At 47.9% G+C, this 13,928-nt stretch overlaps 1 protein-coding gene across 5 annotated transcripts in view; it reads right to left on the reverse strand.

Annotated features, from left to right (window-relative positions):
* CUX1 (cut like homeobox 1) overlaps positions 1-13,928 on the reverse strand; it is a 470,594-nt gene that overhangs the window by 256,379 nt on the left and 200,287 nt on the right. For all 5 annotated transcript variants that reach the window (XM_008018447.3, XM_008018446.3, XM_008018445.3 and 2 more), the window contains exon 3: positions 1,338-1,385. In XM_008018447.3, the coding sequence (XP_008016638.3) occupies positions 1,338-1,385 (48 nt within the window). The remainder of the gene's footprint in view (positions 1-1,337; positions 1,386-13,928) is intronic.

The raw sequence follows: 13,928 nt of genomic DNA on the forward strand, positions 1-13,928 counted from the left end.
CTGCTCTCGCTCCCAGCTGACAAATTTCCCAAATGGAAGCCCGACCACTTGCTCTAGAGCTCTGGGCCCAGGAACCCAGCCTTCCATATATAAGGCCCACATCACCTGTGTCCCAAGTGGAACCTACTGTATCTCACAGCTGTATCGCTTCTGCCCCTTCCCCCATGTGCTCCCTGTGACTTAATAGTTGCAAGAAAACAAAATCCCTGCCAGGCATGGTGGCTCGTGCCTGTAATCCTAGCACTTTGGGAGGTTGAGGCAGGTGGATCACTTGAGGTCAGGAGATCGAGACCAGCCTGACCAACATGGTGAAACTGTGTCTCTACTAAAAATACAGAAACTAGCTGGGTGTGGTGGTGTGCACCTGTAATCTCACTTGCTTGAGAGGCTGAGACAGGAGAATCACTTGAACCCGGGAGGTGGAGGTTGCAGTGAGCCAAGATCGCGCCACTCCACTGTAGCCTGGGTGACAGGGCAAGACTCTGTCTCAAAAAAAAAAAAAGGAAAAAAAAAAATCCCTAAGACTGTACCAATATGGGCCCTTTCAGGGGCTTTGGAAATGTCTCATTTCCTTTTCTCATCAGCCTGGTATGATTTCACATTCTGTTTTTCCAATGGGAGACGCTAAAGAGGTGAGAAGATTCAATAAATCCACAAGAATAATATAATTTCTGGTTTTCTAAACATCATTGAATTGTTACACAAAGGGCTGGCAAGGTCACCCGCGTGAAGCCCGGTCCCCTCTGTGGCTGTTCCTGCTAACAGGTAGCCAGGGCGGACGTCCCAGGTGACTTGCCACCCACGTGCCGTCTGCCAGATGGCTCAAGTCCCTCTCTGGAGGGATCCGTTAGAAACCACTTCCTTCTACCGAGCCTAGGCTCGCTCCTCGCGGCTTCTGCCTGATGCTCTGTTTCAAGCCTGCGATCACGTGGCATCCCTGTGCCCCCGCCAGCCTCTCACCAAAGCACCGCACTCGTGGCAGTGGCAGCCCCAGACCAGCTCAGGGAACCAGGCGACTTCTGAGAGGGAACGCATGGGCTCCTAAAGGCCCTGACGAAAACAACCTGCCCATTGCAACCACACAGGGCGCTTCTGCTCGGAATCCACCACACCTCGGTATATTTTGAGCATAGCTTCCTTTTCCAGGAGAGCTTTCACCAAGGACCCAGTGGAAAATCACGTCGCAGAGCGCAAAATATGCACAACGCTGGGTCGGAGCAGCAGGGAAGGCACCATCTGGGCAGCACCTTTTGCCCAGAGCATTTCTTTAACATGACTAAAAAGATGAATTAGCCACGAAGGGTGGCTCAGGATAGAAAATGAATAGAAAAACTTACCTCTCCTTGGAAACTCTTCAGCAGCGGCGCTACCTGCTTGCGCAAATCCTGGAGCAGGAGGCGGAGGTCAGGAAGCAGCCATTTGAGAAGGAGAAAGAAGGGAAACATCGGTTAAGGCCTCCTAAAAACAGCGTGGCAGTCAGTGCTGATTATCACCTAAAGCAAGCCTGGGGACCTCACCCGTTCCTGCACTCCCAAAACGTGAATAACGCCAACTGGCGCCCCAGGATTTAAACTTATTTAAGAATACAACGAGGTGGTTCTTTCTTCTTGTTGTTGTTGTTGAAGACAGAGTCCCATTCTGTCGACCAGGCTGGAGTGCACTGGCACAATCCCGGCTCACTGCAACCTCTGCCTCCTGGGCTAGAGTCATCCTCCCACCTCAGACTCCCAAGTAGCTGAGACTACAGGCGTACGCCACCATGCCTGGTTAATTTCTGTATTTTTTTGTAGAGACAGGGTTTCATCATGTCGTCGAGGCGAGGGTCAAACTACTGGGCTTAAGAGATCCGCCCACCTGAGCATCCCAAAGTGCTGGGATTACAGGCGTGAGCCACCCCACCAGCCTACAACAACTTTTTATTTCTACTAACTCCTGGTCACATGTACCTCACTTGGAATGTGCTACAGACTAAAGCTTTTGGTGACGTCAGTTTAAGTGAGATGATTCGCTTGGAATAAAAGAGACTAGAATGGGTGGTTTGACTGCTGTTTCTATCTGAAATGGACCTGGGCCACTGCACTGTGTTTTAGCTGCCTTTTTTTTTTTTTTTTTGAGATGCAGTCTCACTCTGTCACCCAAGCTGAAGTGCAGTGGCACAATCTCAGCTCACTGCAACATCTGCCTCCCGGGTTTGAGTGATTCTCTCGCCTCAGCCTCCCAAGTAGCTGGGAATACAGGTGCCCACCACCATGCCGACTAATGTTTGTATTTGTAGTAGAGACGGGGTTTTGCCATGTTGGCCAGGATGGTCTCGAACTCCTGATGTCCGGTGATCCACCCACTTTCGTCTCCCAAAGTGCTGGGATTACAGGCGTGAGCCACCATGACTGGTCCTAGCTGCCATTTTAATGCACTGTTAGTGGGAGATACAGCCTGTTTTGAATCCACATCTGACAAAGTCACAATAAATTTTATCCCATGCCACCAGTGCCCATTTTGAAACACCAGGACATCCCATAGGTACGTCCTTATGATCCTGTTCAGGGCATTTTATTTAAAATGAAGTAACTGAGAAAGTGCTTCAAATACTTTGAAAAGACTCAACTAAGATAATATTTACTGAAAGTTCAGGCATTTAAACTATGTTTTTTCTTTCTTTTCTTTTTTTTTTTTTTAAGATGGAGTCTCACTCTGTTGCCCAGGCTGGAGTGCAGTGGCTAGATCTCAGCTCATTGCAACCTCTACCTCCAAGGTTCAAGCGATTCTCCTGCCTCAGCCTCCCAAGTAGCTGGGACTACAGGTGCCCACCACCACGTCCAGCTAATTTTTATATTTTTAGTAGAGACGGGGTTTCACCATGTTGGCCAGGCTGGTCTCAAACTCCTGACCTCAGGTGATCCACCCCCCTCAGCCTCCTAAAGTGCTGGGATTACAGGCGTGAGCCACTGCGCCAGGCCTACCTTTTGGTTCATGAAGCCTTCTGAGAATCTGAGGAAAGCTACTGACCTTGCCATTAGAAATAAAACTCTGCAAATTATTTTATCAGAGCCTTCCTAAGTAAGACCTATCGAGATCCCAGATGAAGAAGTCTGCTTATCCAACACATACAGCCATATGTGCTTACTTATTTTTAAATATAACTTAAAGTTAAATACATTTAGGAAATTCAGTTTCTGAGTTTCCCTAGCCACATTTCAAGGATTCAGTAGCCACTTGGCGCTAGTGGCTACTGCTTCCAACCACGCAAACACAGAACTTTTCCATCATTGCAGAGGGACCTACAGGATAGGCCTGTACCGCAAGTTTTTGTTTTTTTGAGACAGAGTCTTGCTCTGTCACCCAGGTTAGAGTATAGTGGTGTGATCATAGCTCACTACAGCCTCAACTTCCTAGGTTCAAATGATCCTCCCACCTCAGCCTCCCGAGTAGCTGGGACTACAGATGCACACCATCATGCCTTGCTAATTTTCGTGGGTTTTTTTTGTAGAGATAAGGGTCTTGCTATGTTGCCCAGGCTGGAATTCCTGGACTCAAGTGATCTGCCTGTCTTGATCTCCCAAAGTGCTGAGATTACAGGTGTGAGCCACTGCACCTGACCACTGTACCACAAGTTTTTTGACAAATATCACCAGCCCACATTATTTTGTACTGTGATCCTGTAGAAACGTTTGGTCAAGAAGCATTGTAATTTCCCTTTTAACTGTATACTGTTTCAAAGGATGCATTTCTAAACGTGATACCATTATTTCCTTGGAGAAGTCAGTCCTGTTACTTCCTCCACTAGATGATTTTCTATATTTTTACACCAAGTTCCATGACAAAAAAGAATCAGATTCTTTACCAATATGTTGTTGCTTTTTTTCCCCCCCTAAGACGGGGTCTGGCTCTGTCACCCAGGCTGGAGTGCCGTGGCATGATCTCAGCTCACTGTAACCTCCACCTCCCGGGTTCAAGGGATCCTCTCACCTCAACCTCCCATGTAGCTGGGACTACAGGCACATACCACCACACCTGGCTAGTTTTTGTATTTTTTGTAGAGACAGGGATTCACCATGCTGCCCAGGCTGGTCTCGAACTCCCAGGTTCAAGCGATATGCCCGCCTTGGTCTCCCAAAGTTTGCAGATTACAGGCGTGAGCCACCATGCCTGGCCACCAATTTCTTTTTATATAAATAAGGCTATCTGTGGTCAGCACCAATAATAGTTTGACAGAGATAACCACGTCCTCATAGCTGGCACCTGTGAATACATCAGATTGCGATGGTAAAAGGGGCTTTTGCAGATGGGACTATGTCAGGGATCATGAGTCAGGAGATGATCCCGGATTATCCAGGTGGGCCCGGTGTAATCCCAGTGCTCCTAGTAAGAGAGAGGCAGGAGGCTCAGAATCAGAGGAGATCTGAGGACGGACGCAGAGGTCGGAATGCTATAGGAATGCGGGCAGCCCGAGAGGCTGGAAACCGCCAGGAAACGGATTCTCCCCCCAGAGCTTCTAATAGGAACACAATTCTGGCTGACACCTTGATTCCAGCCTGGGAAATCCCATTTTGGACTCCTGAACTTGAGCACTGTCAGATGATATATTTCTGTTGTTTTAAGCCACTCGGCGCATGGCAGGTTGTGATAGCAGCAACAGGAAACTAACACATCACTGCATCCCATTGTGCTTTTCAGAAAGGTAGAGGACAAAATGTAACACAAAGGGTAACAAGCGAAAAGAGGGTGGAAGGCGTAAAGAATGATGGAGGAGAGATTACTGTGTGATCCCAGCAGGGTCCAGGGAAAACGACCACAGGACCTGGCACACAGTGGGGACTCAAAAGACATGGAATGGGTGCATGAGGGAATGTATGGAAGAATAGCTATGGCCGGGCATGGTGGCTCGCACCTGTAATGCCAGCACTTTGGGAGGCTGAGGCAAGTGGATCACCTGAGGTCAGGAGTTTGAGACCAGCCTAGCCAGCATGGCGAAACCCTGTCTCTACTCAAAATACAAAAATTAGCTGGGCATGGTGGTGCATGCCTGTAGTCCAGGCTACCCAGGAGGTTGAGGTGGGAGGATCACTTAAACCCCGGAGGCAGAGGCTGCAGTGAGCCGAGACTGCACCAATGCCCTCTAGCCTGGGTGACAGAGTGAGACTCCGTCTCAAAGAAAAAACAAAAAAAGGCTTCACAAGGGCCCAGATTCAGAGGGGAAAGAGACAAGTCAGATGAAGTCATGGAATGAGAAAGCTGGTGGGGCTGAGAGATTTCAGATTACAGCAGAGAAATGGAAGAGGGCAGAGCTTGATGGAAGAGAGCAGGGGGCTGGGGCACAGGGGCAAGGCCAGGCCCTGAAAGGCAGTGTGCCTTACCAGGCGTGCTCCCACGTTACCCCCAACCCTGCAACCTGGCACAGGGCCAGCCTCACCCAAACACCAGCTCTTGAGAAGTACAGGAGATGATACAATTATTTCTATATTCCATTGCAGCATTCCAGAAAGGCAGAAGGGCTGTGCCTTTTATAATGTCCTTAAATAAAGCGAACTCCTCTCACCCCATCCACGTAGTTTTTTCCCTTTTGAGCATATTCATGTCTCCTAACAGACCTACAAAAATAACCTTTTTGATATTAAAGCTACATGTGTGTTTGTACACACACTCACGCACACACACATATTTAAAGACAGTTGAAGAGGGAAAAGCCACTATATACTCACACGTATCATACACAAACTGATATATATGTACTTCAAGCTGCCAGCTAAAAATCACTCATTCTAATTTCATCTTTGGCAGTTTGAGAAATTCCCGATCCAATTCTGCTGCCTGCAAATATTATTCAGTTTTGTACTAAACTAAGAAGACAGATACAAAGATGTTCAATTCTGGCCAGGCACGGTGGCTCACGCCTAGAATCCCAGCACACTGGGAGACTCCCCACCTCAACCTGGGGGGTTGAGGCTGCAGTGAGCCAAGATCGTGCCATTACACTCCAGGCTGGGTGACAGAGAGAGACTCTGTCTCAAAAAAGATGCTCAATTCCGACCCACGGAATTCTCCATCGTCGGTTAGCAAGGACATGATATGATTTACTGTCTTTCTAGAACACAGCACTCTTTGCTGTCTGGACAGCACCAGAAAATGCAGACTCTGCCACTTACTGGTCCTCACGCACACCCGCATAATCCTTCTTTGTGGTCATAAACTAGAAAAAGTGGGGTTCAGGCCGGTCAAAACTACAGTGGAACAAATGATAATGAGGCAGTGAACACATGTTTAAAAACTGTTTTTTGGGGAAGAGGGAGTCTCGCTTTGTCACCCAGGCTGGAGTGCAGTGACGTGATCTTAGCTCACTGCAACCTCCACCCCCCAGATTCAAGCGATTCTCCTGCCTCAGCCTCCCAAGTAGCTGGGACTACAGGTGCGAGCCACACCGCCCTGCTCATTTTTGTACTTTCAGTAGAGACAAGGTTTCACCATGTTGGTCAGGCTGGTCTCAAACTCCTGACCTCAAGTAATTTGCCCACCTCGGCATCCCAAAGTGCTGGAATTACAGGCTTGCGCCACTGCACCCGGCCGTGTTTTAAAACTTAATTACTTTGAGTTACACACTTAATTTATTTACAGGCTTGTCAGTGATGTTTTTTCACCTTGCTTTCATCCCATCCCATCTATTGGGCAAAAAGTAACAAACATCTTAATGCACAGAAAATCAAGGTCTTGAGATAATTACTATTGAATGTCTTTTGGTGAAAGCCAAAATAGCTTATGCCAACCTCCTCTCCTTTGAGTACACAGCAAATAAGTAATGTTTACACAGAGATGTTTCTATGTGAAAGGATTTCCATTATTTTCTCTTTTTTTTTTTTTTTTTTTTTTTTTTTTTTTTTTTTTTTTTTTGAGACAATGTCTCTCTCTCTTCCATCCAGGCTGGAGTGCAGTGGCTCAATCATAGCTCACTGCAGTCTTGACCTCCTGGGCACGAGCAATCCTCCCATCTCAGCACCCCGAGCAGCTGGAACTACTGGCATGTGCCACCATGCCCGGCTAATTTTTGCATTTTTTGTAGAGATGGGGTTTCACCATGCTGCCCAGGCTGATCTCAAACTCCTAGGCTCAAGTGATCCACCCAGCTTGGCCTCCCAGAGTGCTGGGATTACAGGCGTGTGCTACTGTGTCTGGCCGGATTTCCATTATTCTCGAAACCGCTGATTCACAACTCAGTTTTCAGGTCAGAGAACTGAACAGCAAAATGCTATTAAGGAATTTTTTAGGTAATGCTAATTGCTGGAGGAAACCATTCTGACGTAAAAGCAAAATAGAGACAAATAAAATTGTCATGCAGTGTTCAATTGCACCTGTAATTCACGAGTCGTGGAAGTCGTAACACACACAATCCCAGGCCCTCTCTAGAAGGCTCTGCTCTATCTTAGGGCCTCATGTTCCCAGTTCCCATGAGCTCTCTTCCGCTCCCCATATCCCAGAGTCGCGTGCCAGGGACCCAGAGCTGGTGACATGCTGAGCTGCTGCATGGAGGTTCACCTCTGTCTGCAGGAGTGAGAGCCTTGCTGGAATCAGCACAAACACAACGCATACACAGAAGCAGGCTGTGAATTACAAACACATCTCCAAAGTCGAGTCGTCTCTATTTTTAAAATATCTGGGCTGGGTGTGGTGGCTCACACCTGTAATCCCAGCACTTTGGGAGGCTGAGGCAGACAGATCACCTGAGGTTGGGAGTTCGAGACCAGCCTGACCAACATGGAGAAATCCCATCTCTACTAATAAAAAAAAATACAAAATTAGCCAGGCATGGTGGTGTGTGCCTATAATCCCAGCTACTTGGAAGGCTGAGGCAGGAGAATCGCTTGAACCTAGGAGGCAGATGTTGCGGCGAGCCGAGATTGCACCATTATACTCCAGTCTGGGCAACAACAGTGAAACTCCGTCTCAAAAAAAAAAAAGTCTGGTAACACATCTGTAATCCCAGCACTTTGGGAGGCCAAGGCGGGAGGATTGCTTGAGCCCAGGCATTCGGGACCAGCCTGGGCAACATGGTAAAACCCCGTTGCTAGAAAAAATACAAAAATTAGCAAGTATGGTGGTGCAGGCTTGTAGTCCTATCTACTTGGGAGGACGGTTTGAACCTAGGAGTTTGGGACAGCAGTGAGCTATGACTGTGCCACTCCACTCCAGCCTGGGGTGACAGAGCAAGACCCTGTCTCCAAATGAAAAAAAAAAACCCAAAAACCTAATAATCCAGATTTTTCTGGATTTTTTTTCACTCTACAGTAACTTGGATGCTTTTCTGGGAAATAACCCTGACTTCGGTTAAGAGGTGCAGCATCTCTTGGTGGCACCCCACCCTCTACAGTGACAGCTCGGGGGTGGGACCCTTGCTCCTTTGGTGACAATGTAGTCTTTCCAAGAGCACTGGGGCAGGGTGGGGGTGGTGAGGAGCTGAACTGGGTCACTTCTGAAAGACTCAATTCTAACTCTCTCAAGGTTGTTGCCAATGGTGCTAGAGGTGGGGACCCTTAGGGACCTGGCCCTGTGACTTGGCCTGTTCAGTTGTCACCTTCTGTTCCAGATATCCCCTACCTGGGGTAATTCTCTGCTCTTGCCTCTCCCCTCTCCTCTGGTCTTAGCTCACATTGTCATTTCTTTTTCACTCTTGTCACTCTTGTCGCCCAGGCTGGAATGCAGTGGCATGATCTCAGCTCTCTGCAACCTCCGCCTCCTGGGTTTAAGCAATTCTCCTGTCTCGGCTTCCCAAGTAGCTGGAATTACAGGCACCCACCACCATGCCCGGCTAATTTTTGTATTTTTAGTAGAGATGGGGTTTCACCATGTTGGCCAGGCTGGTCTTGAACTCCTGACCTCAAGGGATCCACCTGCCTCAGCCTCCCAAACTGTTGGGATTACAGGCGTGAGCCACTGCGCCCGACCCCAGTGTCTTTTTATAAGGCCCTGGCAGCACCAATGAGAGAACAGTAATTACTGGTGAAAGAAAAAATGTTCTTAGTATTTATTTTCCTGGATGTCATGTAAGATAGCTGTAAGTTTCCCTTATCAATGTATACAAGAGCTCAGACCAGGTATGAAGTCTTTAAAAACAAGACAATATATATTATGCGATATGCAGACTGCAGACCTCAACTTAAAATATAGTTCAGTGAAAAATAAGTTTCTTTTGTTCCGGGATACTGAAACCGTCACTTCCCATCTCATCTGAAGATGAACCTTATAACCATCAACACGGCATCGTTCCTTTGGTTACTTTTATAGATGAACACATATTCCTTCCAGTCCTTGTGATAGAAAAGGGTAATTTTAAATGGCATTGAAACTCAAGTATTAAATAAAAAATATCTTCTATACAACAGCAGACAGTAAGTATGTCCTGGCAATTTCTCAAAGATTTTAGTTCACAGGTTTGAGAAAAATTCCATTAGCTTTAATTATTTATCAGCAGTCAATTTAGATTACTGTTCTTGACCTATTTTTACAGTGTATGGGCCACCCAGCAATGAAATAAATGAATAGTCTTTTTCTACAATGGCTGATTTTCTGAAATAATAGAAATCTGGTTTAAAGGAGGAATGAAACCCCAAACATGTAATTACCACAATATATAACCCGCCACGCTGCTTTTGTAGTTGGATAAAATGCACATCTTTGTGAGTTTTTTGGTTATTAAATAAGATTATCTTGAAAGGGATAAACTCACTCCTGCTGTAATTTCTTCCCATTTAAATGTCTTTGCACCATTTAAAACACGTTCCGTGTCCTGGCAGCAAGTCTCCAATGCTGATGCTATGGGTTTTGCATGGTGCCTGGTACAACTCCACCACGGGAAGGGCTGGCTTCGGGGGACTGGTGGGATGGGGAGCAGAGATGAGGGTGCAGGATTTCAACACAGGGTGCCTGCTGGTAAGCAGCGAGGGGTACCCTGAAACCGCAGGCGGGGACTCCTGAGTTCCCAAGCAACAGGGAATCTGCAAGGCTTTGATGATGAGACCGGGCATGGTGGCTCACGCCTGTAATCCCAGCACTTTGGGAGGCCAAGGCAGGTGGATCACATGAGGGCAGGAGTTCAAGACCAGCCTGGCCAACATGGTGAAACCCCATCTCTACTAAAAACAGAAAAATTAGCCAGGCGTGGTGGCATGCGCCTGTAATCCCAGCTACTCTGAAGGCCGAGGCAGGAGAATTGCTTGAAGGCGGAGGCTGCAGTGAGCCGAGATTGCACCACTGCACTCCAGCCAGGGCAATAGAATGAGACTATGTCTCAAAAAACAAAAAAACAAAAAAAGACTTGTCTGATGTTGAAAAGTGGGGCGTGTGTGTGTGTGTTTGTGTGTAGGGGGTGGTTATCTAACTGGTAATGCCTGAATGTGGGCCAATAAAGACTGAGGATGGTGCAAAGGACTCAGAAGAAGGGCAGATTCGAACTGCACGGAGGCCGTGATCTAGCAGCACGCGGCCACGGCTCAGGGTTATGGTGGAGCCTGGATGCCAATGTCGCTAAGCCAGCGATCCTCAAAGCAGGGTTTACGGACTCCCGGCTCTCCAGATCCTTTCATGGATCCACAAGGTCAAAACTACTCTTGTTACTTGCCTTCTCCTCGCCTTCTCCTGCAAGTGTACAGTGGAGTTTTCTAGATGGCTGCGATGTGTGACGATAGCATCACTCTGACACCAGTGGCTCATGTGTTTGTGTGTTCCTGTGCTTTGCAGACTCCTCAGCTTTCATGGCTAACACAGTCAATACTGAGAGAGAAAACACACACACGCACATGCACGCACGCACGCACATGCACGCACGCACGCACGCACGCACGCAACCTCTCCGGAGTCCCCAGTTTAAAGAGACTGAAACTTTGAGAAATGGTTGCACTAAGGCTTCTTCTGGTCTCAGAGCTGAGAACCGCTCATTGTCAAGGGAAAGGCTGTTTGTCCACTCTGAGATCCTGTGTGTGGCCTCACGGGCAGCTCAGACAGAACAGCCAGAGCCTCGCTGGCATCTGGGGATCAGACACCTCACTGAGAGGGGCGTGCAAGCGCCAGCTCCAGTAGCCTGGGCTGGCATCAGCCCTGCCCAGTCTCCAAAGCCACGTGTCCAGGGCTAGCCCACTTGGCACAGGAATTTCCTGCAGGACTCTCCTCATGGCCAGGGGATCAGCGGTGGGAAACAGGAGAAGCCAAATTCAGGCTCCATTGGTTAATTCTCTTAAATAAGTCTGATTTGATTCTAGGTCTGATTTCAAAATATTCTTCCAGGTCCCTTTCTGAATAACTGCTCATGTCTAAACCTCTGACTGGGCACAGTGGCTCACACCTGTAATCCCAGCACGTTGGGAGGCCCAGACAGGAGGATTCCTTGAGGCCAGGAGTTTGAGACCAGTCTAGGCAACATAGGGAGACTCCTGCTCTACAAAAATTTTTTTAAAACTTTACCCAGGCATGGTGGCAAGTGCCTATAGTCCCAGTTACTCGGGAGGGTGAGATGGGAGGATCGCTTGAGCCCAGGAGGTTGAGGCTGCAGTGAGCTATAATCACGCCACTGCACTCCAGCCTGGGTGACAGAGCAAGACTTCATCTCAAAAATAAACAAATCTCTAGTTACGTTTCAGAACTTTGAAAACAGTTGTGATTTACTGATTTATTGATGTATCTATACATCAATAGATTTGGAATTTGTCAAAGAGAGGAACCACATGTTTTTCTGAGACAGAGTCTCACTCTGTTGCCCAGGCTGGAGTGCAGTGGTGTGATCTTGGCTCACTGCAACCTCCGCCTCCCAGGCTCAAGTGATTCTCGTGCCTCAGCCACCTGAGTAGCTGGGATTACAGGTGTGTGTCACGAAACCTGGCTAATTTTTGTATTTTTTAGTAGAGATGGGGTTTCTCCATGTTGGCCAGGCTGGTCTGAAACTCCTCACCTCAGGTGATCCACCCATCTCGGCCTGCTGAAGTGCTGGGTTACAGGCATGAACCACCACATCTGGCCCACATATTATATATTAATTTATTCAAAAATCATTTGAGCATTAATTACGAGTAGTGAATGAGACAGTCAGTCCCTGCCCTCAGGAAGCTTATGTGCTAGCGAGAGTGGTGAGGTCTCAATTTCTAGGCGACATTTGAGGAGATGTACATTCCTCTATTCCTGGGCCAAAGGATGGTGCTAGGTTCGGAGCAGACACTCAGTGAATACTTGTGGATTGAATGAATGAAGAGATTCTCTTCCCAGACTCATCACCAAGCTCACTTTGTTTTTTTTTTTTTTTTTTTTTTTTTGTGACGAAGCCTCCCTGTATTGCTCAGGCTGGAGTGCAGTGGCGCGATCTCGGCTCACTGCAACCTCCGCCTCCTGGGTTCGAGCAATTCTTCTGCCTCAATCTCCTGAGTAGCTGGGATTACAGGCGCCCAACACCACGTCAGGATAATTTTTGCATTTTTAGTAGAGACAGGGTTTCACCATGTTGGCCAGGCTGGTCTCCAACTCCTGACTTCAGGTGATCTACCTGCCTTGGCCTCCCAAAATGCTGGGATACAGACGTGAGCCACCACGCCCAGCCCAAGCTAACGTTTTATGGACACTGCTGCAAAGGGAACTCCTGTGCTAGACAGGGATGGACCCCAAAGGCACCATTTCACCCCAGGACTCTCTGAAACCAACCAAGATGTGTGACTCCGACTTTTGCCACTGTGTCATTTATTCCAGATCTTAGGCCCTGCTAACATTTAGACAAATGGGCTGTTTAAAATCAGAATGCAGATGAATCCTTCCTCTTAGTACTTTCAGGAGTCTATCCGTAAGAATAATCAGAGATGTAGGCAGAGATTTACGCACAAGAATGTCCAGCATGAGTTTAGAACAGAGAACTACTGGGAACAATGTGGATTCCGACACCAGGGGAGTACTTACTAGAGAATTTTACTAAAGCAGTACAATAGCATATTAGGTAGTCAGTATAATTCTTTGTAAGAAACGAGGTCTTGCTCTGTCATCCAGGCTGGAGTGCAGAGGTGCGGTCATCACTCACTGCAGCCTGGAGTCAGTATCATTAGTTTTTGAAGAAGAGCAAAAACTTGGAATGAGGCACGTGACTTCCATTTATTCGACAGATGTTTGTTGAATGGCTATTTTGGGCCTTCCGGCCCTGTTTCAAGGGCTCCTTCAATCATGAGCAGAGTCCACAGGCTGCTGTGCCTCCTGAGCTTCTGTTGTGTGGCAGGTGAGATATGAGTCAAACCACCACCAACATGGATGACACTTACCTGTGGCCAGTGCTGCAGAAAGGGGCACGTGGTGTGAAGGGAGTTTAAGAGGCAAACTGGCCAGGCACAGGGGAACGCGCCTGTAATCCCAGCACTTTGGGAGGTTAAGGCGGGAGGTCTGCTTGAGCTGCGGAGCTCAACACCAGCCTGGGCAACATAGCCAGACCCCATCTCTACTAAAAATCAAAAAAATTAGCTGGGTATGGTGGCACGCACCTGTAGTCCCAGTTACTTGGGAGGCTAAGGGAGGATTGTTTGAGCCTGGGAGGTCGAGACCAGCCTGGGCAACAGAGCAAGATTTCATCTCTACAAAAAATGTTTAAAAAGTAGCCAGGTGTGGTGGCATGTGCCTGTAATTCCAGCTACTTGGGAGTCTGAGGTGGGAGGACTGCTTGAGCCTAGGAGGTCAAGGCTGCAGTGAGTCGTGATTGCGCCACCGCACTCCAGCCTGGTGACAGAGTGAGACTCTGCTTCCAAAAAAAAAAGAAAAAGAAAAAAAGAGGCAGACCTGACCCTAGACAGCAGCGAAGGCTCCTTTGGGGAAGGAGCACCTGAGCTCAGATCTGGACGATGTGTAGGGGGCGGGTGAGTGAAAGGAGTCACGAACTTTTATAAAGCATGTTTACAGTTTAACCCCCACATGACAACAATGAATCTCAC

The sequence above is a fragment of the Chlorocebus sabaeus genome, chromosome 28, assembly GCF_047675955.1.
Source record: "Chlorocebus sabaeus isolate Y175 chromosome 28, mChlSab1.0.hap1, whole genome shotgun sequence".
Classification (NCBI taxonomy): Eukaryota; Metazoa; Chordata; class Mammalia; order Primates; family Cercopithecidae; genus Chlorocebus; species Chlorocebus sabaeus.